The 25,934-nt window shown below is 34.7% G+C and overlaps 1 protein-coding gene across 2 annotated transcripts in view; it reads left to right on the top strand.

Moving 5' to 3' along the window:
* The window catches only part of LOC123684810 (titin), a 147,166-nt gene that overhangs the window by 34,100 nt on the left and 87,132 nt on the right, over nucleotides 1–25,934 (top strand). For both annotated transcript variants that reach the window (XM_045624267.1, XM_045624264.1), the window contains exon 2: nucleotides 1,622–1,733. In XM_045624267.1, the coding sequence (XP_045480223.1) occupies nucleotides 1,622–1,733 (112 nt within the window). The remainder of the gene's footprint in view (nucleotides 1–1,621; nucleotides 1,734–25,934) is intronic.

Raw genomic sequence — 25,934 nt, 5'->3', positions numbered from 1 at the left:
GGCCTCGACCCTGACCGAGAGAAAACCCGACGCTGCTCCCGCGGGCATCGGGACGCCCAGCTGATCCCGAGTTGGGCGGTATGGCTGTTTTCCACTCCTGGATGTTGCTTTTCTGCAGGCTGTTTGAGGTTATTAGGTAGTGTTGTATGTGGGGTTCTTAAGAAGAATACCATCGAATGGTATACAGATGGTTCCAAAACCACGACGGGGACTGGCTCTGGAGTATTCGGGGCTGGTACCAAATGCACAATATCGCTAGGACACTGTCTAAGTGTATTTCATGCAGAAATACTTGCAATAGAGAGATGTGTAGAAAAATATAGCAAGAAACCATCGGAAATGTGACATAGCGATACATTCCGATAGTCAGGCTTCAATTGAAACACTAAGCTCACATATCATCGCTTCTAAGATGGTATTGAAGTGCCGAAGAAAACTTAATGAAATGGGTAAGAATAACAGGGTCTTTTTAGTATGGGTTCCCAGCCACTCGGGAATCAGAGGGAATGAGGAAGCTAACACACTTGCCAGAAAAGGAGCACAAACTCCTTTCATCGGCCCGGAACCTTTCTTTGGTGTAAACTAATGTACCTACAAGAAAGAGTTTCAGGAAAAGGAGATTACCGAATGAGAAAAACTCTGGCGGAATCTTCCTGGTTTGGATCACTCCAAAAAGTTTCTTCGAAACTTTGACTCTACAAGATCCAAGAAGTATCTGGATCTTAGTAAGAATATGCTACACCTCCTCACTGGATTCCTCACAGGGAATTGCCGCCTTAGGAAACACCTCTTGAAAATGGGCCTAACAGAAAACGACTAGTGCAGATTCTGTGGGAAGAGGAAGAAACTCCGGATCCCCTAGTGATGGAATGCCTGGCCATTGCTAGCCAACGCAAAACTGCCTTCGACACGAAACTAATAGTGAGGAATTAGTCTTCTTGAAGCCATCCCAGATATTGGAGTTCATCAGAACTCTGGAACTGGAAGCGATCACGTTATGGGGATAATAGCACTGATAGGGTACACAATAGACCACTAGGTCGCAGTGAAACGAAACACAAGTAACAAGCCGACATACGCTTTGACGTAGATTCTGAGAGGTTCAGCAAAAGCACACTGTTTTTGACAAAATTATTAGGAATCAATATAACGCTGAAAGCTTTCACGATTTGTGTTGACCTCAGAGTAATAAATATAGATTAAGGGAACATATGTCATTTTCAGTAAAAATATAGGTTTCGACTTGAAAATTTTGAGTTTTGATGAATTTGAGTTGTCCAAGTTCATGATCTTCCGATAAACACCCTGTACATTTTTCGTCCAAACCACGAACAGGTTTATATTACTATGTATTTGCAGAATCGAAAATGATGAAGGTTTTTTTTTTTGGAGAAAAACTTTTTCTGCAGAAATAATCAAAAAAATGTGGGACCTCGTCGCAATCATTTCTTTCATAAGAATTCCATTAACTCATGAACCGTTGGGTTTTTATTAAAATAGTTCACAAAATGATATAAACAAGTAGTGTGTATCTTCTGTTGTCATGAATCTCAAAAATGCCATCAAATTAAATTGTACTGAGATATAGAAATCCGTATTATATTATGATTTGCCTTTGCAGATGTCTTCGGCTGCTGTAAGTACACATTCAGGGGCTGGTCCCCTGAGCCTGATGTCGTGTGTACGAGAATCATCACCTCTTCAAGACTTTGACTCGGACACGGAGAAAAACGGTAAGTGTAGGCCACACTGTATATTTTGCTTTCGAGTATATCGAAGGTAGGAAAAACCCGTTGAGATAATGAAAATGTGTCTCTGATTCTAAAATTTACTGTTGCAAAATGCATTTTGACCAAGTTTTTTGTTTAAGGTCTGTCGGTCTGGGTGTTCGTAAATCCTTGTAACAGCCTTGACTTCTTCAATTTTCATACAATTTCACCTGAATTGGTGCTGGTATCCTGTTTGAGATCTCTTAAATAAGAATTTCAGCTATTCAGCTACATTTCTTGAGAATATTATCCATGGATTCAAAAATCTAAAATGAAAATTAAAATTTGAAAAAAATCATTTCACGGAAACTTGACAATGAAACTATCATGAAACTGACCATTTATATGGCTAAGAGGATACCGAATAAAATCACATTGACATTGCCCTAATAGTTTCAGGTATTGATGTTTGCTCAAGTTTTTTTTTTATTCTATTTGAGGTATTTTTGACATAGGAAGAAAAATAAATTAAACATTGGTTTTGAACTAATCTATAAGTAAAACGTACGCGTACACTGAATTTGTTAACCGTTTACTCAATTTGTACAGTTTTGGTTATTTTGAATTATATCTTTTGGTTGGTTAATAAGATATTGTCATTTTTCGAATTGGAATTGTACTCAATGACAAAAAACCACAATATATCATACAGATATATTATATTGTGGAGGAAAATACAATGTTATCAATTTTTTATATTTATATTGAATTACTTTCATGAATTAGACTCAATTAACTTTTATTTTTTTTATTGTATCATGGAACAACTTCCATTAAACTAACTGAATGTTCATTATTAAAATGTTCGATTCATTATTCAATCGGTTGTACAGAGTGTCCCAAATTCGATACTCGCTGAAAGCATCTCAAGAACTATGAGATTCAGAGAAAAAAGTCTTCGAAGAACCGATCTCTTCTTTCGAAATAATAAGATAACAGAAAGTAGATCATAGATATCTTAATTCGTTCTCAAGTTACTGGACGTTTTTGAAAAATTACAGTTTCAAATATTTCGCTTTAAATAAATATTCGAATAATTCTAAAACGATTTTTCAGCCATTTTTATGGTTTTTTTATGATTCTCATAACAGATCATAGAAATGAATTACCCTTTCAGAGATATAGAGGAAAAATTGTGTTTTTTAAATATCAATGAAAAGAGGTAAACGTCAATGAAAGAAATTTTTGTATATTGACGAAAATGTTCATTGTATTAATTAAATCCAGTTGATGATTGCCATTCTTTGATACAATGAACAAATTTTTTTCCTCGCGTAGAAATTTTCGACCTGAAAACGGACAAGTCGATAACCATCAAATCAGGGAAGCGTGGAGGCCGTTAATCGTTGCGTATCGCGGTATGAATCACTGGCTCAATGCGAGAAACGATTCTGGCATTTTGGATCGTCGCTCTGTCGGAAAATTCTGCCGTGTGCAATCTTCCACTCATTGATCGTCACTTATGCATAACTATACGGTGTGTTTTTTGTGTGCGTCGGACACTTTCACTCTTGAAATGGACGGTTCGTATAGTTTCCTACAGTTTTCCTATTTAGTTATTTCTATATTTAAGTTGTTCGATGTTGATCAAGATGGTGAAAATCAAAATTTTGACCTGAAGTTCTACGATTTCCAAATCAGTCCAGTAGATATACAAGGTGGCCAACTGTTCAATGGGATTGTATTGGTAACTTAGAGTTAGAAGGTCGGTCAAATGGAGAAAAAGTTGCATGCATAGAAGCATTATCAAGCAGTTCAAACAAATCGAGATTATCAGGGCCGGTTTTCGAGATATCATATAAGAAAAGTAAATTATGTCATTTTGATTTTTCTTTTTTTCCCACTTCATTTCAAATATCATCAAAAAATTTCACAGGAATTTTTTATTCGACAGTAAATTATCCTCAATTTTACGTAATCAGATTTCGTATCCAACGTTTCGTACTCTCTGGGCCACCCTCAACCTCATTTTTTTCAATACGGACCTGCATATTTTATGACATTTTCCGAAATAACTTTTAACGCTGAATTCAACGATATATCATACAATGTCATTCAAAGTAGATTTTCAGGTGATTTTGACCCTTATCCAATTTTCTTTGGGTCGGATCTGTATTACCCTCACTTAGTTTAATTAACAACATACATTATGCAATAAATTTCGATAAGAAAATCAACTTACCCATCTTGAACTAAATGGAATATATTGGAATCAAAGTAAGAAACCAGTATACTGGTTTCTTGGTTCTTCTTTTATAATAATCATTTAAATATTTCAATTCATAATAATCAAACGGAAGTATCATTTAATGAAAGAAATATCAAATGATTATTCGAAAGTTAATGAAAATTAATGAAGTAAGTGATCGAAATGTCCACCATTTTGTAAAATGCACTTAACGGTTCTGGAACCCATACTTCTTATACATTTGCTTGTTTCGTCTCCTTGAATACCTTCCAAAACATTCTCAATTTTCTCGCGAGGTATCACTATTGTTGTATTTGTCATTTGTTCCGTTGAAACAAATTACAGAATCGAACTCTATTTTGAGATCATTACGATATAATTTTTGCAAGGCTTGGTATTCAAATTTAAAATTATTGTATTCGCGTCTCTTGACTATTTTATTAACAGCAGTTTTTGAAAAATTCCATTCACTGGCCACAGTTCTCGATTTTTTTTTTGGGTTCGATTGAATATTGGTCAGAACATTGATATCGTTAATAGCCTTGTTTTTTCTTACATACACACCATCAGTCTTTGTCAAGATGTCGGAAAGTGCAGACGGTGTTTATAACGAACTGAATAAAATTCGCAAGAACGAATTAATTGATTTCATAATCAACGGTGAATTACCGGAATACATTACGAATGAAGCGTTGATATCTTTCGCTGAAAAATTTCGTGAAAAATCCTCGAAAAGTAATGAAGTTAATCCGGAAGTCAGTGATAACTACGTTCACACAAATTCCAGGGATAAAGAATTAGTTACCTCACTACAAGTGGAAAATAAATTCAAGAGTGAACTTCTAATCCAGAAAGATCTTGTGATCGCAAATCAGGCAATTGCAATTCGATCTCTACAGGATCAAATAAGTTTATTGATGAATAATCAATCAATGAGTAATACAAATTCTGTATCAACACATGGAACAAATAAACAAGGAGAACCCAATGTTCAACAAAAAAGCGGAGATTCCCATATTCGCAGCACACAGAAGAATGATATGAAAGATAAATCTATAGGGAAACAAACAGTAAACGTTTCATATGCTGAAAAAGTAACTGAAAATAAAGATACAAATGGAAGTCAAACACTCCCTCAGGAAGTAAACAAGTTGAATTCTGTAAATCCGACTAATTATAAAACTACTGAACACGATCAAGAGAAAAATGAGATGTCGGAATGGACCCAAGTACCCTACAAAAAGTTAAAACGAAAACCCAACCGTACTTTGGTAACTGGTGATTACGCAGGATCTACCAATGTTCAGGGAATAGAAAGATTGAGACCCTTCCATGTTACAAATCTACGACCGGATACGACTGCTGAAGATTTGGTGTCTTTTCTAAGGCAGAATTTTTCGGGAAATGTAATGTGTGAACCTTTGAAATCAAGATTTCCCGAGAGTTATTCCTCTTTTAAGGTCATGATTCCAGCAAGTGAGTACTCTAAAGCCGTCTCACCCTCCAATTGGCCTAAACATGCAAATGTCCGTCATTTTTTCCGGCAAAAAGTACCCAATCAGAACTCCAAGTGAATCCTAAAATTATCACGTCTTCAAAAAGATTGAAAATATTTCAAATAAATATTCAATGTATTTCAAATAAGATCAATAATCTGGAAGTCCTCTTAATTGAAGAGAAACCGGACATAGTTAGCATTGCCGAACATTGGAGTGTGAAAGAAAATATAGAACTTATGAGGCTTTCTGATTATAAGCTAGTCTCATATTATTGTCGTACCTCGCATAAAAATGGAGGAACTGCCATTTACGTAAAGAACACACTACGGCCACGAACATTGATGTTTCTCAGCTCTCAGAAGAACTAAATTGTGAGGTCTGTGCGGTGAAAATATCGGGTGAAGACTTGAAAGTGGGTGTAATTAGTGTCTACAGATCACCCGTGGGTGACTTCAACTTATTTCTTGATAAACTCACCAGCGTGGTGCAAAAGTGTACAGATCAAACCAACTCTCTATTTTTATGTGGAGATATGAATGTAGATTTCAACAACATGGACTCAAGACCGAAATCTCGATTCAGTGACTTTCTACAATGCTTTAATTTGAATATCACATCATTCGAACCAACAAGAATATTTACTGATATTTCTGGTAAAACATCAATTTCCTTGCTAGATTATATTTTGACAGATGTAGATCTAAAATCATGTAAAACTAGAATTTTTGAAGCTCATCTTGCTGATCCCTTGGTTTCCCTTGATTATTACTACTCAATGAAAAGTATTAGTTCTTGCGATTCTGTGGATAAAATACGCTATGTTAGACAGGTTACTCAAAAAAATTTAGAAGAACTTAATGTTCTAATTAAAAACACAAGCTTTGAAGATGTTTATGTCAATTCTGATATAGATTTCTGCTTTGACACATTTGTCAACATCATTAAAGAAGCATTTACCGAATGCTGTCCTCTCAAGAGGTTTTTCACTAAAAAGGATTCTAAGCCTTGGTTATCGCGAGAGATAAAACAGGCTAGCCTTCATTTAAAAGATATATATTGGCTGCATTCTAATATCAGATCAGTGGAATCCTTGAAAATGTATAGAACTGCTAAGGCAGATTACAATCAATTACTGGAAACCAGTAAAAAAAAATATTACGTTAACATGATGAATAATTCTTTTCAAAAAAATAAAACAACTTGGAACCTAGTGAATAAGGAAATCGGTAAAACGAATAAAAATCATAAAAGAATAAATCTGCTTCTGAATGGAAATTTATGTACAAACCCTGCTATTGTAGCGGATTCATTTGGTGAATATTTTTCGACAGTAACTTCTAAGATTCTCTCAGAATATTTTCGGAATAATTTATCGGTATCATGTACAGCTTCAAAAATGCTATGTTCAAATTTCTTTTTTTATCCTGTTACAAAATATGAAGTAGGTGATGTTATCAAAATGTTGAAAAACAAAAAAAGTACAGGCATTGATTGTATATCGTCAAGAACTATGAAATTTATTAGTGACTCTATTTCTGAGCACTTCGCCTACCTGGTCAATCTCTCGGTTTCTACTGGCAGATTTCCGGCAATTTTGAAAAGGAGCATAGTTGTGCCTATTCATAAAAAGGGAGATCCTCTTGATATTTATTGCAAATTATCGCCCTATATCCCTTCTGAGTTGTTTTTCAAAGGTATTCGAAAGATTAGTTTTAGACAGAATGCTTGCCTTTTTGAATAAGTTCAACGTAATTACAAGTTCACAACACGGCTTCAGGCCAGGTCATTCAACCGAGACTGCAGCTTATTCATTTGTGCAGACGGTTTACGAAAAGTTAGATGATGGGCATTATGTGGCTGGTATATTTTTTGATTTGTCAAAAGCGTTCGATTCATTGAGATTTGATTTTATGCTGAGCAAATTTTATAATCTGGGATTTAGAGGTATATTCCTTGAGTGGCTGAAGAGTTATATAACGGAGCGCAAAATGTCGGTGAGGGTCGACTGTGCTGACTCGAAGTCTTGCATACTGGATATGGGGGTTCCGCAGGGCTCTGTCCTCGGACCTCTATTATTTATTTTATTCATCAATGATTTACCTGAACATATCATTGCACTTTTGGTTGCACTATTTGCGGATGACTCATCTTTCTTGATTGCAGCTCAGAGCTTTGAGGAGCTTATAGGTGGTATTTCGGCGGTGCTTAGAATGTTTGTTGACTGGTGTCGCAGCAACGGTTTGGTAGTAAATATTGAAAAAACAGTGTGCATTCATTTTTGCCTCAAAAATATTGGTACTAATCCTAATCGAATTGTTTTAAATCACGATAATTTATCAATAACTTCAACAGAATACACTAAATTTCTTGGAATTCAGATTGACAAAAATTTACGTTGGACTGAACACATTGAAATGGTTTGTAAAAAATTAAATAGTGCCTACTACGCCTTGAACAAGATAAAAAATTTATTTCCTCTCCAGTCACTCCAGGACATATACTACTGTCTTGCTTACCCACATATGTCATACAATATTTTCATATGGGGTAGTGCATCTGATTTGGATAGAGTATTTGTATGTCAGAAAAGAATTATTAGATGTATCTTCAGAATACCTCCCCAACATTCCTGTCGGCCTCATTTCAAAACAAATAAAATCATGACAGTCGCATGTTTATATATATATATAAGTGCGTTCTTCACGTAAAATCCAATGAAAAATCGTTCATAAAACTATCTAGTTGCCATCGATATCCAACGAGGGGTGGAGATGTTCTCGTTGTGTCGTCACATAGGACAACCAGGTTTGAACATTCACCTTTATTCCAGAGTATACGAATATACAATCATCTACCCACAAATATTAAAAATCTGAAACATATCCGTTTCAAAAATACGATAAAAAGTTTGCTATTTAGCAAGGGTTACTATTCAGTTTCTGAATATATGAGTGATTCCGAATTGGTGTTGTGGACTTGTAATCACTAATTATTATTTAATTATTTGCTATTTCTTCTCTTTCTATTTTGTTGCTTTTCTTTGAATAATTTATATTCGACTTGTCCTATACTGTACTGTCTTAATGGATGAATAAAGTTTATTTATTTATTTATTTATTTATTAAATTTGGATGAGGGTCAAAATCACCAGAAAATCAACTTTGAATGAAATTGTATGATATATCGTTGAATTCAGCGTTAAAAGTTATTTCGAAAAATGTCGTAAAATATGCAGGTCCGTATTGAAAAAAATGAGGTTGAGGGTGGCCCAGAGAGTACGAAACGTTGGATACGAAATCTGATTACGTAAAATTGAGGATAATTTACTGTCGAATAAAAAATTCCTGTAACATTTTTTGATAATATTTGAAATACAGTGGAAAAAAAATAAAAATCAAAATGACAGAATTTACTTTTCTTATGATATCTCAATAACCAGCCCTGATAAGCTCGATTGGTTTGAACTGCTTGATAATGCTTCTATGCATGCAACTTTTTCTCCATTTGACCGACCTTCTAACTCTAAGTTACCAATACAATCCCATTGAAAAAGTGGCCATCCTGTATACATTTTACATGGAAAAAATTCCGAACTTAATGAAACTACTACAGTTTGTTAGGGGGTGTTGTGGAAAGACTCTGTCAAGTTATGCAATACAAGGACCCTGTGCCAACTTGAGGAGGGCCGAAGAACCCTAACACCTTTTTTCGGTTTTTTGCTTATAACTTTTAACTTAACCAGTTTTCGACCAAAATGTTCAGTTTCAAAGATGTAGATAATTGAATTCTCTATAATTTTTGTTTCAAAACCTTTTTTCTAAACCTTATATCAACGGAGGTGCAGCCAATCAAAATTAAAAGAATTTTCTCAAAATGTCAAAAATCAGAATAAAACAAAGGTCTTGACCCTCTAACTATCAATTAACAGCTGATCTATGGTAATTGTAGTAATTTCCCATCAATATCGACATATTGACACATAGGGAGGTGGAGGAGGAGGTAGCTTTGACTAAAAGCCTATGTTTATGTGAAGAGTAGATATTTCAATGTTATCGTGGCATGTTATCATCTGTAAATTCCTATCAACCCATTATTATTTTGGACCTTAATAATCAGATCAACTGGGTAAAATCAATGAATAATAACCAATAATTAATTGAAAATAATGATTGTACATAACCGAAAAAATTCCGAAAATGTTGGGGTTCTTCAGCCCTCCTCAAGTTAGCACAGAGTTCTCGTGTTGGATAACTCGACAAAGTCATCCCACAACACCCCCGAACAATCTGTAGAAGTTTCATTGAGTTCGGAATTTTTTCCAGAATACCTCACTTTTTTTGCTTTGTCTACTGGGCTATAATTTTGATCGACTGTATCTCAATTGATATTAGATTTACGAAAAAGTTTGTGAATACAAAATTGTAGAGAATTTAATGCTCTACAACTTTAAACATGAACATTTTGGTCGAAAACCACTTAGTTCAAAGGTTATGAGCAAAAAACTAATAAAAGTCCGGAAATGTTGAGGTTCTTCGGATCTCCTCAAGTTAGCACAGGGTCCTCGTGTTGGATAACTTGACAGAGTCATTCCACAGCACCCTCAAACAACCTGTAGAAGTTTCATTAAGTTCGGAATTTTTTCCAGCAGACCCACCTTTTTGCATTTGTCTACTGAAATGAATCCAAAATCAATATCAGTCAATAAGTCAGAGTTTTAAACTGAAAATTCACAATACGTAAGTTAGTTTGGAAGTACTAATGTTATAATGGCAGTCCCTTGTAATAAAATTTGTGATGATCAAATCCTCTTCATATTTCTAAATCAAATGAAAGCTCAATTTCTTGCAAGACAGCGTCTTGATATGTTGTCAATAAAAAACAATGAATGTAAATAGAAATAGACTCCACTGTATTAGAATACAATAAACAATAAGTTTTTATGAACGCAATGATAATTTTCAGTGCGAAACTTTGTATTGTTTGCAAGTTTTTATTTATTCGAAAGCGACTCCTGCTGTGCTCCGCCTCACATTGACACTCTTTAGTTGACCTGCCAGAAATTCACTTCCGTTTCGAAAATATAATAATATAAAGAGCAAATTTAATTATCCCAATGGTCTAACAAAATTACATTTGTATTCTCGAAAAATTTAACGTAACTGAAATCTCGAACTTCTCTTGAATTCTGACGCGTCTTCTGAATGTCAAAACTAAGATATCCAAAACACTGGTATGCTCACTTACCCTTAAAAACCCTTAAGATAAAAGTGGCCACTTTTGAAGGGATCAGCCTCCCTGGATTTTAATGGTATTGTTCCCTTTTCACTTGATTCCTGCATTTTTTCCTGTGGCGCTCACGTAGTCTTTCTGTCAATGTCGTTTGAAAATAAACTACTTTTGACAAAACAAATGAAAATTTCGAAATTATGCCGTTGATTGGTTAAATCTTCGTATAGCGCCACCTCTAGGAAGCAGAAGGAAAAGAGAACCATGTCGAGCCGAGTCGCCAGAGTTATCTTAAACAAAATCTAATCAGTGAACACACCAGTATTTCAGACATCTTAGTCAAAACTCTATAAATTATAATAATAATAATAATACTGCCTTTATTGAAAAAAATATATATAATAATACATGATATAGGGGCGAAGTCTAGCTTGAGCTACTCTACTCAACCCCAAAATAAAAATAAAAATTCATATGAAAATTACAGTTTTTACCTTCTTTTTTAGATCCAATTCTATGTTCGGTAGACAGAATCTACAATTCTCAGCGTCTAAGCTTAAATTATTATTGAATCTATACGCTGGTACGAAAGTGGTGGAACACGATACCACCCTGTTTTTCAAATTAAATGCCCAAATTTTATATCATACCCAAAGTATCCATGAAATTTTGATTTCGAAAGAACCGTAGAGTAATAAACATAGATAGATGGAGTATACGCAATTTTTATGTCCCCAACATGGTTAGATGACGTCGGTTTGTGATATATTTTCAAATCCATAATTTCACTATATCGTTATGAATGTATATTATATTGAATGAAATATATTTATTTGAGTGTCTCCCGATTAAATATGCAAATTTGAATATTTGGAATCCGATATTTTTCCTAATTGTCGAATTTATAATAAGCAGAATATTTATTATTTTCTGTATCTACCTGCTGAAATCCAAGGTTTGACAACTTCTGCTCTCCTAGTGTCATCAGTTGTTTCACGTCGTTTAGAGCTCTTGAAGTTTGTTTTCTGAATTTCTGTTAAATTTAGGTATTTATTTCAATATATTTTGAGTAAATATGAAACTTTGATTCACTATGGGACATAAGAAGTGCGTTCTTTGTGGAAAAACTCGCGAATTGAGTGGAAAATTGTATCACTGATATGTTTTCATTTCCGGGCGCTTCATGACAAATTTGATAGTTCATGTTGGGGACAAAATTTGCTTACTGAAAATAGCATATGCTCCCACTTTCTACGTTTATTACTCTGAGGAAACAACCTACTTGTCATAGTTTATCTGTGGTACTTTTTGCGTAGGCCACTTTTTTCGACAAATTTCGTGGATATAATCGTTTCAAAGTATTTTAACAGCCTGATGTATTATCGAAAACAAGGCGTTGGCAGGCTCATGTTTATAGAAAATTTTCGTTTGTACCTCCAATTCAGGAAAATCCTCTATAAGATTCATAGAAGATGAATATGTTTTATCATCCACCACTCTTCTAGAAACACCCCTCTGGAACGCTTGACAAGAACCATCCGTAATCCATCTCGAATTACTCTCATCAAAGCATGTTACGTCTGCAATTCGTCACAGTATCCTCAATAAAGTGATCGTAGGTATCACTCAGACCTCTAATACCCTCTTCAACGAATTGGCGTGCTCAAAACGTCCCACTTGCGTAATTGCGAATAGTCCGGACGTTGTCGAGAGCGTTCCGGCACAGACGTGAAATTGCAATTACGTAGGTGGCCAGTGGCGGCGTCCGCAAAATTTCACCGATCAAGTTGAGGAATACAATTTTGTATATTCTCAAGTGTGAGGTTGCCAGAACATGTTGTAGCTCTATGTTTCAATTTTGATGTTTTTCTCTGCACTTATTTGTTAGATTTCGAAATAATGTTTAATTTCAATGTGCTCCTACGAGTATACAGGGTGTGCCACGGTCGATGGTACCCTGGACTTTAATGGAGAACAGAGGCTACAATTTTCTCGAAAATTTGGTTTATTGGGTAGGAACCACTGCTCTATCGATCTGAAATATACTAACTGACAAAGAAACTGCAACACCTAGAAGGAGCTGTTCAAATTTTTTTTTTTTTTGTGAAACATAGATATAGTATACCAAGGAGTAAATGATTGAAATTTGGAGAAAAAACAAAGGGTTTACAATTTTTCCTTTAATAAATTTGTTAATAATGTGTAAGTCCACCGCGATTATCTATACACTGCCCAACACGTCTCGGCATTGATGCAATAAGATGGTCTATTTCTTATTGAGGGATACTATCTCAAGCCACACTTTTTGTCTCAGAGCCGCCAAAGTACGTGACTGGGGTAAATTTCCAAGCCTTCTAGCCATGATGTCCCAAACATGCTCTATGGGCGAAAGATCGGAGAATCTGGGCGGCCATGGCAAAAAATTCACATGGGTCGTCGAAAAAGTTTAAACTAACTCTGGCAAAAGGAAGTCGAGCATTATCTTGCTGAAATATTGAATTCTCGAGCCGGTTGAGGTGAGGGGGCTCCACTATTTCTTGAAGGTAACGAAGTGCTCGAATAAAGATTAAAGGTGACCTACTTGTATGTGCAATAGTACCCCAAACCATAACGCCTACTGTCCGGTGTAGATGACGTTCAACACCAAACTGAGGTTCACGTCTTTCTCCCCGACGTCTTCTAATCCTTCTGCGGCCATCATGTGCACTCAAGGAAAATCGAGACTCACCAGAAAAGGCGACCTGATACCATTTCACATTTCAATCTTGACGTTCTTTGCACCACTGTAATCGTTGCCGGCGATGCTCAACCGTCAGAGGTAACACAAGATGGGATCGATAATGCTGCAGTCCAAAAGATCTTATCCGGCGGTAAACCGTTCGGACAGTTACAAGATGGCCTTGTTTCCTAACCACTCATCAGCCAAAGATCGAGTTGTCGCAAATCTGTCTCTGATGGCCATAAGTCTTAGACGTTGATCTTGAATTTCATTTGTGCCTTTTCGACGTCCAGTGCCTACTCTTCTTCGATTTTGAGCATTATCAAAGCACGATTGACAACATATTATAACAGTAGTTGGATTTCTGTTCGTTAGCGATTTCTTGAAATGACAACCCCGCCTCCGGTAGATCAATAATTCAACCTCTTTCAAATTCACTTAGTTGGCGATAAATTCCGCTTACAAGTGCTCTAGGCATTTGAACAACAACTTAACATCGACTTTGGATCTCCTCGAACAGCTGGTTTGTTGTGAAATTTGAGAAACTTGCAAAAAATGACTACAATGTTTAAGTAACATAAATTGTTCACGATTCTTTACGATTTTTTTCTCCAAATTCTATCATTTATTCCTTACTATACTATTCATGTTTTGCAAAAAAAAATTTGAAATTTAAACAGCTCCTTCTGGATGTTGCAGTTCTTTGTCAGTTAGCATATTTTTAAGATATGAAGCACCCTGTGAGGAAACCATACATACAATGGGTGCAGCAGGTTCCTACCGAGATCACGATTCTTTTTGGATCTTGTATCACTAAAGTTCCAAAGCGTTCCACCCCAGGAAGATTACGCCAGAGTGTTTCTCTTTCGGTTTCAAAGATGCACGCCCATCAGGAACGAGCTCGCGAAAAAAAATGGTCGCACACAGACCCAGATCTGTCCCAATGATAGAAGTCGTGCGATCTCTATGCAGATAAGAAGAACGTTCTCCGTCCGTTTAGCTACAGGCAGCATCTCTAGCATCTTCCGCGTTGCACGACCAGTTTATTTATAAATAATTGGACGGAATCCAGTGGAAGCGTTTCGAAGGATTTCTCCAAATTGTGATGTTCGTTGTTTCCGCATTGTTTAGTTTCCTTGTTTCGTGAAAATTTCAAGTGAGCAATGCAACGAGAACGAGTCAAAAGAAATTTATTTTGATGCAATAAAATAACTCGTCTTCTGGAAGAGGGCATTTCTCTTCAATTTAGGTTCTTAAATTGGAGATACAAACGAAAATGACAGATTGTTCGGATCATTCTGAGAAAAAAAGGCTTTGTTCTCGAGATATAAGGTGTCAAAGATCGTTTTTTGCAAATCTACTGGGAGATATTTTTTCTGGAACACTACCCGCTTTTTCGAACAGAACTTTTTTTGGTGGACCATTGGTTTTTCAGAAAAATGTAAAAATAAACTTTGATTCAGTTCTACACTTTTTGTTTTATTGTATTTTTGTCGTTTATTATGAAGATCCAGTTAGTAAGCTTGATTAATGAATTAATTTTAAGTTTTGGTACTCATTTACTCGATCTGTATCGAAAATTAATAAATATTCGATAAACTGGTATAATCATCACAAAAAAGTAGAACTATAAGAAACACCTTGTATCTTGAAAACAAAGTGTTTGTGGGCCATGTTTGTTTAGGGGACTTTTTTTTCTTTGAATTATGTAAGGAATCCCTCACTTTACTTTGCACCTCCGATTTAGGAACACCTTGTAGAAAATATCCTAAGCGATGAGAAGTGAAAGAAAAACATTTTCTCTCTTTATTTCTTCATTTTTTGCAAATATAGAATACACTTGCATCAAAAATGAACATTTGCAAGAAGAACTGACAAGAAGAAGCCGGGAGCTTTTGACGCTTGAAACTTCAAACCGACAAGAATATTAGTAAATCATTAGGGAACACGCTGTATATCAACACCTAATTATGTAAAGGAGAACATTTTACATTCGTATTTGTCTATTTCGGACGAAATCGACATTTTTCTTTTAATTGTACAATTTATTTTTTTGTAAGGTGGCATTTGATTTCAGGGTTAATACTTAATATTTATTGTTTTATAGAATTGTCATATGAGGCAACGTTTCGGGCAGTGCCTTTTTTCAAGCCTGTAAAATATATAAAAAATTAATAATTCAAATTATAAAAAATTAATTATTAACCCTGAAATCAAATTCCACTTCACAATTAAAAGTGAACAGGGTAAATAATAAATCAAATAATTTATTTTTTTTATAGTCTGGACACTAACGAAAATTGCGTTCATCTTGTGGGTATCTTCTTGCATCTTTTTCCAATGTCCTCCCTGTAAATCGATCCGTTCTCTAAAAGATATTCTAATTTTTTTCAAATCCCTTCAATTACCGTCTATAGAAAAACCCTCATAAGACCATCATATAGAATGAAAATATAAAGTGATTAGTTACCAAGACGAAGTCCGATACAGTGTTTAGTGCATGTTAATTTTATTGTTAGACAATAAATTTCTTGTGCTGTTCATTTGTACTACGTAAATCTAGATGTAGCTGAACTTCAACTCAACCAGTTATTTACGTAGTATTTCCTGACACAAGATTTTGTATTTTGTACCCTATCGCATCGTAAAATTTACGAGTGAAACCAGATGTTCTTCCTTCATTCTTGAAAACACTGCATGGATAAATTCAAGGCAGCATCAAGTGAAATAAGTCTCTAAACTGAACCCTTGGAAAAGTTATTATTCGGCTTCGTCTCAGTAATTTATTATTGAAATTTTGTTTCGAGATTGTTTACGGGGAATTCGAAACGACGCGACGCGACGATGAAACTTTTGTCATACTTGAAACCACAAAAACTTCTATTCATCGCATAAAGTTCAATTTTTCACGACAACTAGATTATTCAGAAATTGAAACGAGAACGATGAAAACACGACAGCGAAGCTGAAGTTTACCACTTGCTTATTTAACAACAAGGAAGAGTACAGGGTGTCCCAAATTCGATGACCTCTGAAAGCATTTCGAAAACTATAAGACTTCAGGAAAAAATTTTCTAGGGCCCCCGATCTCTTTTTGGAAATAATAAGATGTCAGAAAGCACATCATAGATATCTTGATTCGTCCTTAAGTTACAGAAAAATGGTAGTTTCAAATATTTCGCTATATCTTTAATCGATTTCAAGCGGATAACCACTAATGACCGCGGTTATCTCTGGTCTTGCCCTTGGTTATAGCCCTTTGGAAATGACCACGAATAAATAACTTGAATCGCTTGAATACAGTGTGGTTATAATCCATCATTTTGGTTAATGTAGGTCAGGGTGCTGTAATCAAAATAAACACAATCAACTTTTATTTTAACATCGTAAATCTGTATTAATGCTCCTTTTTAATTAAATGAAGCTTGCCATCAACAGAAAATTGTGTAGGCTGTATTTATATTCGAATTATTTGAAATATTTAATTTCCAATAAATCAAGTCTTTATTTCGATCAAATTTAACCTTATTCGGTTATTAAATCGATGACTTTGAAGGGCTAGTTCATGACGTCATGACATAATAACCAACAATGACCAAAAGCGCTTGAATGCAGTTGGTTATTGTTGGTATTTACCAATGATAACCAGGTTCTTCGCTTGAATTTGATTTTGGTTTTTTTTCGAAAAATCCTAAAACGTTTTTCTCTGTAATTTTTTTGATTTATATGATACTCATAACAGATCATAGAAATTAATTACCCTTCCAGGAATATAGAGTAAAAATGGTGTTTCCTAAATGGGACACCATATATTTTTCAACGTAGTTTTTTCAGCCACAGATTTGTCGAAAAGAATTTAGTTATCGGTTTTTCGAAAATGTCATCCGTTTCAAAGATATTGAGTTTTCCATTTTTTTTTTCGATAGGACACCCTATATATAAATTTCACAATTAATTTTGAGATTCAATTGATTTTGTGTCTATTATATAATTGTAATCAGGTCATATAAAGGGCGTCCCATTTGAAAACACCAACTCTTTTCTATATCTCAAAAACGATGATATACATATACCAAATTAGACGTGAAACGTCAAGGAGGTGTAAGTATCACTGATTTGCTGTCAATTGAGCCATTATTATCGATAACCTAAAATTAACAGTTTTCGAGATATTGAAGTTCTTGTGTTCTTTAAAATATTTCTCACCTTATTTCATTTTTCGTCAATTTTTTCTACGTTTGCCAAGTTTGATTTAAATTTTGGATTATTTCCACCAGAAGAGGATATCTATAAAAGCAGCAAAACTATGCTGTGTTAAATTGAATAATAATAAGTATGATTTGAAGTTTGTATATAGAAAAAAGAAAGATATTTCTAATATAAATTTGCCTGCAACTTTCAAATTTCACAACTTAGGTATAACAATAATATTTTAAAAACTTGTCAAATTCTTTTTTTTTCCTAAAAAAGTTCTCGTCAGAATTTAGGCACAAGTTTTGTTTCAGCAGATTTCGATTTGAGAACGGAAAGGAGCAAACCAAGGAAAGTAATTAATTAAATAGTTTTTATTGCAATTAAACTCATAATTTCAGTAGAAAATGTATTCATAGATTATGTCTGAAATGACCTCCAGCATTCCTTATTCAAGCACGTGCCATCTTTCTTTTTTCTTCAGCTGTTACTTTCCACTTGAAATTTACTCTCAATCTTCTCGCTATTGCATCTATTCTGACGGTGTTAGATCCGGAATTCTTGCTGGCTACGAAAATAATCCAAAATTATAATCAAATTGGGCCAACGAAAAATAAAATGACGGAAAATAAAGTAAGGTGAGAAATATTTTAAAAATCACAAGAACTCAAATATCTTGTAAACTGTTGATTTTTGGTTATCACTAAATATGGCTCAAACGACAGCAAATTAGTTATACCTACACGTCCTTCAAAGTTCACTTCTAATCTGGAAACGCCCTGTATATAATAATAATGATGCAACAATATACTGGGTGTGCCATTTGAAATGAGTGAGTAGTAATATGGTTCCAGTAAAACCGGAAGTTGCAGAGATCTGAAAATATCTTAGGGAGAAAGATTATTATTATCCAAAACTAAATAGGCAGATTTTCAGCACAATATTATGATTAGTTTTCCATATACGCCTAATTGGCCATCGCGGTGAATCACCCTGTATATTCAATGAATGTGAATGTATGTTTTTGATGCGAGCTGATTTTCAGCGTGAATTCACCTACTATCCAAAGTGTGCGTATATCAAAAACCAGTAAGGATAAATTTTGAGGGCCATTCCCGGAAAAGTAAATTTTCCGGACTGAAAACCGTTCGAAAATGTTCATTCGATCAGAATACTGGATTAACGTAATTTATGGTCTGAATTTGTTTCGAGAAAGTAGGTAGAGACCAGAAAAAGTAAATTTATCCAATTTTATGTGAATATTTTTCGAAATTTTGTCACTGAAAAAACATAATGAGTTTTGTCACCATAAGTAATCATGCGCTATTATGACATTTCGTCAGCATAAAAGACTCCAGTTGAACAGTCACTTAAAAAGCTTTCTTTGATGGTCAAAACGAAATAATTGAGGTTTCCACAGAACAACTAAGTATCTTATTGACGAAAATTTCCTGTAATTTCGACACAAATTGGATAATTTCGAATTGAGCGAAATGTTTTGCAACTTACCAGTCTTGAAGCAATCAATTCATTGAGAAGGAGGCAGTTATATAGCGCAGTTGAATAATACACACAGTGGGTATTCGTTCGTCAACATTCTCTTGTAATGAGACGGTGTCGAATTTCTTTATTTCAACGACCAGAAAATGTTAATAATTGTACTGTAACAAAGAACTGTTATAGAAATGCAGAACGAATTTATAACAGTTGAGTGAAGGTAGACGGAAAGCGAAACTTTTCCTCGTGACTTGTGATCAGGTATTTGAGTTGTTTTTCTCGAATACCTATACTGACGTATAAAAAAACTGTGTAATGATTAATTTATTATTACAATTTTTGGTATACAAGACTCTTATATTTCTAGGTTTCGAAATTTTCATACACATCTTTTGAATCTTGGTACTTACGAGAGAATAAAATAGTGGTATGGAACTGGTGGCGCCATCTTATTGAGTGTTAGATCAAAAGCATTTTCCCATAAGAAAGGAGAGTCTTTTCTCAAATTTGACAGCTGCCCAGATAGCTGCTATTAAAAATAATATTTCATTTTTTCTTTGAGACAGAATACACTGTATAGAAAACGTAAAAAAATACGATACTAACAAACCAAAAAAACCAATTAGTAACTGAAACAGAAAATTTTAATAACAAAAAATTCAGATTCCTCAAATAAAAAAGTAATTCAAGTATTCGCTGACACTACAAAACGATTTCTCAAAATTCTTCAATATCTTTCTTGAATTTTCTGTACTTGAAAATTTTCAGTCTCTCAGGAATATCATTGAACAATCTGATGCCATAGTACGTTGGCGAGTGCTGAAATTTAGTTGTTTTGGAATACAGCGAATATCTTTATGCCTTATAATCATAGTAATAAGAGCATTTTCTCAGTAACCTCGAGTTCTTTTTGATATACAACAAAATTTTTAGTATGAAAACGCAGGGAAAACTTACCAATCTGTTGGAAATAAAGAAGGGTCTCTAGGACTCCACTAGTGAGAGGTTGTAAATGATTCGTATTATTTTTTTCTGTGCTATGAATGCACTATGAGTCGAGGAGAATCCTCCCCATAGAACAACTTGTAGATCAGGTGAGAGTAGGCCAAGGAATAATAAACGCAAATCAGGAATTCTTCCGTTAGGACTTGCTTGAGACGTCTAATGGCGAAAAAATGAATAAAATAGGCCACAACACAGAACCCTGTGGAACCCCCAATTCCACTAGATATCTGGAAGATTCCTGTTAGCCTACACGAACATAGAAGTACCTACTACTCAAAAAAATCTTGAAACACCCGAGAAAAACACCCCTAAATCCGAGGCTGTATAATTTAGCCAGATAAACTAGAATTTTAGGCAGTCGAATGATCTTGATTCATCGGAAAAGAGCTATGCAACATAGGATGTGCCCTCAAGGCAATCGTAAACGAAACTAAGTGAATAGCAAGCATTGGTCGATCGGTTGAGTCGGAAGCCATGCTGGCTTTCAGTAATTAATTCAAACTTATTCAAATAATACAGCATCCTATTGAAAACCAATTTCTCTATGCACTTTCGATAAAGTGCTCGAAAGAGATATGGGACGATAATTTGAAAAGTCGTCAACAGCATTCTTCTTGTGTAAGTGGATAACCTTAGCGATTTTCAAGACACCAGGAAATTTACCCGAAGAGACCGATAAGTTAATCAGGTGGGCGAGATGCTCAGAAGTCTGAGATGAAAGAACTTGCAAAATTTAATTCAAAATGGAATCTCTTATTGGAAAACCCTTTATATTATTAAAGACTCGTTGACGACAACCTCAATTGAACCAAAGAAAACATTACAATTCCTAACCTAACAAATCGAATGCCGTGAGATTTACGTCAGCTGTTGAGAACAGTTGTACCAACATACCAACCTTAAAGTGTAGTTATGTCGAACTTTGGGCACTTCCTCTTCTTGAAAGCAGTTTCTCTTGCATGCTCTGAACTCCGACCCCTATTAGTCTGCGTATCTGTGGCAGTTTCGGCAGAGAACTATCTCTGTGCTTTGATCTCTCGGGTATTCATAGAAAAACGATTACGATTCGACTTGGGAAACGGCTAGCAAATTGATGACTTGGAAAGATACCAGGGCATCTGTTTCGTGTGTACAATTTAAATTGCTCGAATCACTCTCGAATTATGGGAAATATGCCGTAACAAACATAGGATATCCGTGATATCGTTAGCTGAATAGTATGTTACGCGTAATTTCGTGCGGTTTCTTTTTTTTTATATTCGGTGAATTCAAATGTAGCACGTAGAATACTGTCTCGATTTGTACAGTGCATCCCATTTTGGGTGAGACAGCCGGGTTTCTCGCTTGTTATTTAAGATAGAGCCTTGCGGTTTTCACGTTCCAGTCCTACTTTTTCGTGAAACTCAAGTTGGTCTAAACAGATTCTGTATAACTCTTTCCGTTCAAAAGATACAGGGTGATTTTGGAAATTGATACTTTTCGGACCCCTTCTTTATCTCCGAAATTATAAGAAATAATGCTGAGCTGAAAACTACGTCTGAATCAGAATTCTGCGTAGAATCCAGTGGCGTACTCAATATTTTTTTTCGGGGTATGGTTTTGAAGATTCAACACAAACCTATATTTTTTTCAATGGAACACCCTATATATCATTACTTCGTTGAATTCGTTATTTTTTTCCCTTCAAAATGATATATGATACTATGTAGGTAGGATGTTCAGAAATGTTAAAAAAACAATAAAACGTCAAATAATGATGATTTTTTTGTAAATGGGCCATGAATTTTCTATGTTTCAATAAGAGGATTATTACTTTCGATTTTTAAAAATAGTAGGTCATTGATGACACAAACATCCTTGTTGTTATTATGGCTACTATGCATTTGGGAGCATTGTTTTATCAAGTAGGCATTGGAGGGAAAAAACGAATCTGATCTAGCTGTCATCGCTATAAATTATTGTTATTATTATTGATTCTTCTTTTCTATGGAAAATCCATTGCCCATTAACAAAAAATCATCATTATTTGATGTTTTAGTGTTTTTTTAACATTTCTGAACATCCTACCTACATAGTGTCATTTTGAAGGGAAAAAAATAACGAATTCAACGAAGTAATAATGCACATAGTGTTCCATTTAAAAAAAACATAAGTTTGTGTTGAATCTTCTAAACCATACCCCGAAAAAAAAAATGAGTACGCCACTGGATTCTACGCAGAATTCTGATTCAGAAGTAGTTTTTACCTCAGCATTATTTCTAATAACTTCGGAGATAAAGAAGTGGTCCGAAAAGTATCAATTTCCAAAATCACCCTCTATCTTTTGAACGGAAACAGTTATGCACAATCTGATTAGACCAACTTGAGTTTCACGAAAAAGTAGGACAGGAACGTGAAAACCCCAAGGCTCTATCTTAAATAACAAGCGAGAAACCTGGCTGTCTCACCCAAAATGGGATGCACTGTGCAGGATGATCCACTGTCGATAGTACCCTAGACTTTGACGGAGAACGGAAGGTACGATTTTATTGAAAATTTGGTTTCTTGAGTAGGAACCACTGCTCGGTCGATCTAAAATATTTTCAGCGTTGCAGTGTTGACGTTTATATGAAAAATACTAACAAATTCGATTTTTCAAATGGAACTTTTTTCGGTTCGCTTTTGCCTTTTGATTATTTATGTATTAAATGTAAAATTTAATTTCTTTCAAGTTACAGACTACTCCACACAATTAGGAATTGCGGTTTTCCTCATTTAAGGTTTTTCCTTGATAAATCTTCAAGTAGTCATTTCAGGTAAAGGGTTTGCTTAAATAAATCCCACTATTTTTGTACGTAGAATCGACCAAAATACTAAAAAATGTAGGATCTAATTTGAAAATCTGGAGTTTTGATAAATTTGTGTTGTCCAAGTTCAGGATCTCCTTATAAACACCTTGTTCATTTTTTATCCAAACTGCAAACAATCTTATAATACTACGTATTTGGGAAATGGAAAATAAAAAAGATGTTTTCCGAAAGAAATTTCTCTGCAGAAATAATCAAAAATATGTGTGTTCCTGTCGCCTCAATTTTTTTCATATGAATCACATTCAACTAATGAACCGTGGGGTTTTTAGCCAAGGTATGGCATATTACTGAAATTGTGATCAAAAAAGCTATCTAATGATGCAATTTAATACTGGGTGCGCCATTTGAAATACGGAAGTAGTAGTATGTTTCCGGTACAATCGGAAATTGTAGAGATCTTAAAATGTTTCAGAGAGAAAGATCATTGTCGCAAACCCCAAAATGGAAATTTTCAGTACAAAATTATGATTTGTTTTTCATAAACGCGGTGAATCACCCGGTATATTGAAAAGGGGAAAATCGAATTTTTCATTCATGCATGTATAATTTGCATATTATTTTTCTTGATTTTCATGACAGTATCTTTTCTATTAGTTTCTATATCGTGTGGCAGACCATAGAGTTTTTACTTCAGATTTGTATTCCGAAGCAAAATTCTGGTTTCAAAGGTCCTTGACGTATTTTAAATGAATTTTATGAAAAATTTTCTCTATAATTTGAAAATTATGTAAAAAAAATTATTTATTATTTTCTCCCCCTTTGAAATCAAAAACTAAAATTATTTTTTTTTTTTCAGGTAAATAGACCACAATGTTATATATTACCTATGAGTGAGTAAAAAGCTTCGTTCGAAGGAAATATCAATTTTTCGTGAATGACTTTCCCATACAAAAATTTGAAATTGAGTACTTTGCTTTGTTCTAAATTGATGACTGCGTTATAGTTCGAAGCCGTCTGGATTGTATTGGAAGAAGGAATTATTTAGTAGAAGACATGCCAAATATAATAAATCAAATTTTTGGAGTGGAGAGAGTGAGACAAAATACCTCAATAAAAGAAATTTTATTTAATTTGTTTTTCTTTAGGAATGTCATTCACAGAAAATTGTTATTTTCCGATAATTATATGCAAGGAACCGTTAAAATAATAGAAAATGCATTTTTTCAATGTTCCGTCACGAAATTTCGGTGACAAATCTCAGTTTTTTTCACCTTCTGAATTGAGCACTCAAAAATACTCTAATATGACCAGAAATCGTAACTTCAATTCGCTGACAGCACATTTCCTGTTGTTAACAGACCAGATTCTGATTTCTGTTAATTCGAAGAGTAATAAACATAAATAAACGAAGTGTATGCAATTTTTACATGTCCCCAACATGGTTAGATTACGTTGTCAGATTGTGATATATTTTTGAATCCACAATTTTACTATATCATTATGAATGTATATTATATTGAATGGAATATATTTATTTGAGTGATTCCCAATTAAATATGCAAATTTGAATATTTGGAATCCGATATTTTTGCTAATTGTTGAATTTATAATATGCAGAATATTTATTATTTTCTGTAGCTACCTGCTGAAATCCAAGTTATGGCAACTTTTGTTCTCCTAATGTCATCGGTTATGTCACGTCGTTTGGCGCGCTTGAAGTTTGTTTTCTAAATTTTTGATATATTTATGTATTTATTTCAATATATTTTGAGTTAATTCGAAACGTTCGTTCACTATGGGACATAAGAAGTGCGTTCTTTGTGGAGAAACTCGCAAATCGAGTGAAATATCTGATTTGTTTTAATTTCCGCGCGCTTCATCTCAAATTTGATAGTTCATGTTGGTGACGAAATTTGCTTACTGAAAATGACACATGCTCCCTCTATCTATGTTTATTACTCTGAGGATTCTATTATTCATTGATAATTCATTTGACAGCGTCCAAATGTTCCAGGCCCGGCGCAGGGTTTTTTCTTAGTGATCCACATAATTCGAATGACTCTTTCTTTATAAAGATTATTAATTTAAAAGAAAAACAATACAAATTTCGCAGAACCACGATATTCGCCGGCTATCCCTTCCAATCTGCCCCAGTTCCTAACCTGTCTCATCGTTAGATAAGCCAGCGGACAGGCCCGATTACGACGTGCTCGATTGCGTAAAAATTGTTAATTACAATCAACACAACACACCGGTCGTTTGGTTCTGATACGTCGGACGCCCACGTAGCCTTCTGGGAATTGTTGTCGATGGTGTGTTGTTTCGAAACGAGAACACCTTCTGCTGGTAGCGGCGGTCATTATTATTCGATCTGTGGCGTCGTCGAGACACGAAGAATCGGGTTACGCTCGGTTTTGGCAAGGAGGAAACCCGACACTTTCTTCGGATTTACACACGACGTCGTTCAAGGTTCCCCAGAGATCCTTTTGGGTTTTTCTTTCAGAATGTGCGTGTGAATCTTTGAAGGATTCTCCACTTTGGTCGTATCAAAACACTCGAAATGGCAAATACACCCAACACTTCTCTCAATACGTCCCTGGCCCAACGTGTAACAACACATTTTTTCTTGAAAATTTGTCAACATACTCCTATCCAAGAGATCTCCACCGCTCTTGTAACTTTTCAATACCTTTTCTGTAGAAAGATTCGACTATGCTTTCGAAATAGGCTCCGACTTCGGCAATAAGGATTCGTCGAGCCAAGTAGCTTGACATTTTAACCAACTATTTGACTTGAAAATCAAAATCGTGAAAAATTACATACTTGAGCTTGGCTTGACTTGATTTTAGATATTTATTGCTTGACTTGATATAAAGCTACTTGTTATTACTTCAGCCTGATATGCACGCGTCACATGACATATATTTTTGCAATCTCGTGCGCGCTTAGACTAAATAAGGGGATTCCTCAAGCGCCGAGAGTCTGAAGCATTCGCCAGTGTGACTTAATTAGTAGTTTTTTCACATTTCTATGAAATCTATTGGTAGATTT

This window comes from Harmonia axyridis, chromosome 7 (assembly GCF_914767665.1).
Source record: "Harmonia axyridis chromosome 7, icHarAxyr1.1, whole genome shotgun sequence".
In the NCBI taxonomy this organism is placed as follows: Eukaryota; Metazoa; Arthropoda; class Insecta; order Coleoptera; family Coccinellidae; genus Harmonia; species Harmonia axyridis.
This window is presented reverse-complemented; position numbering and strand designations above follow the sequence as displayed.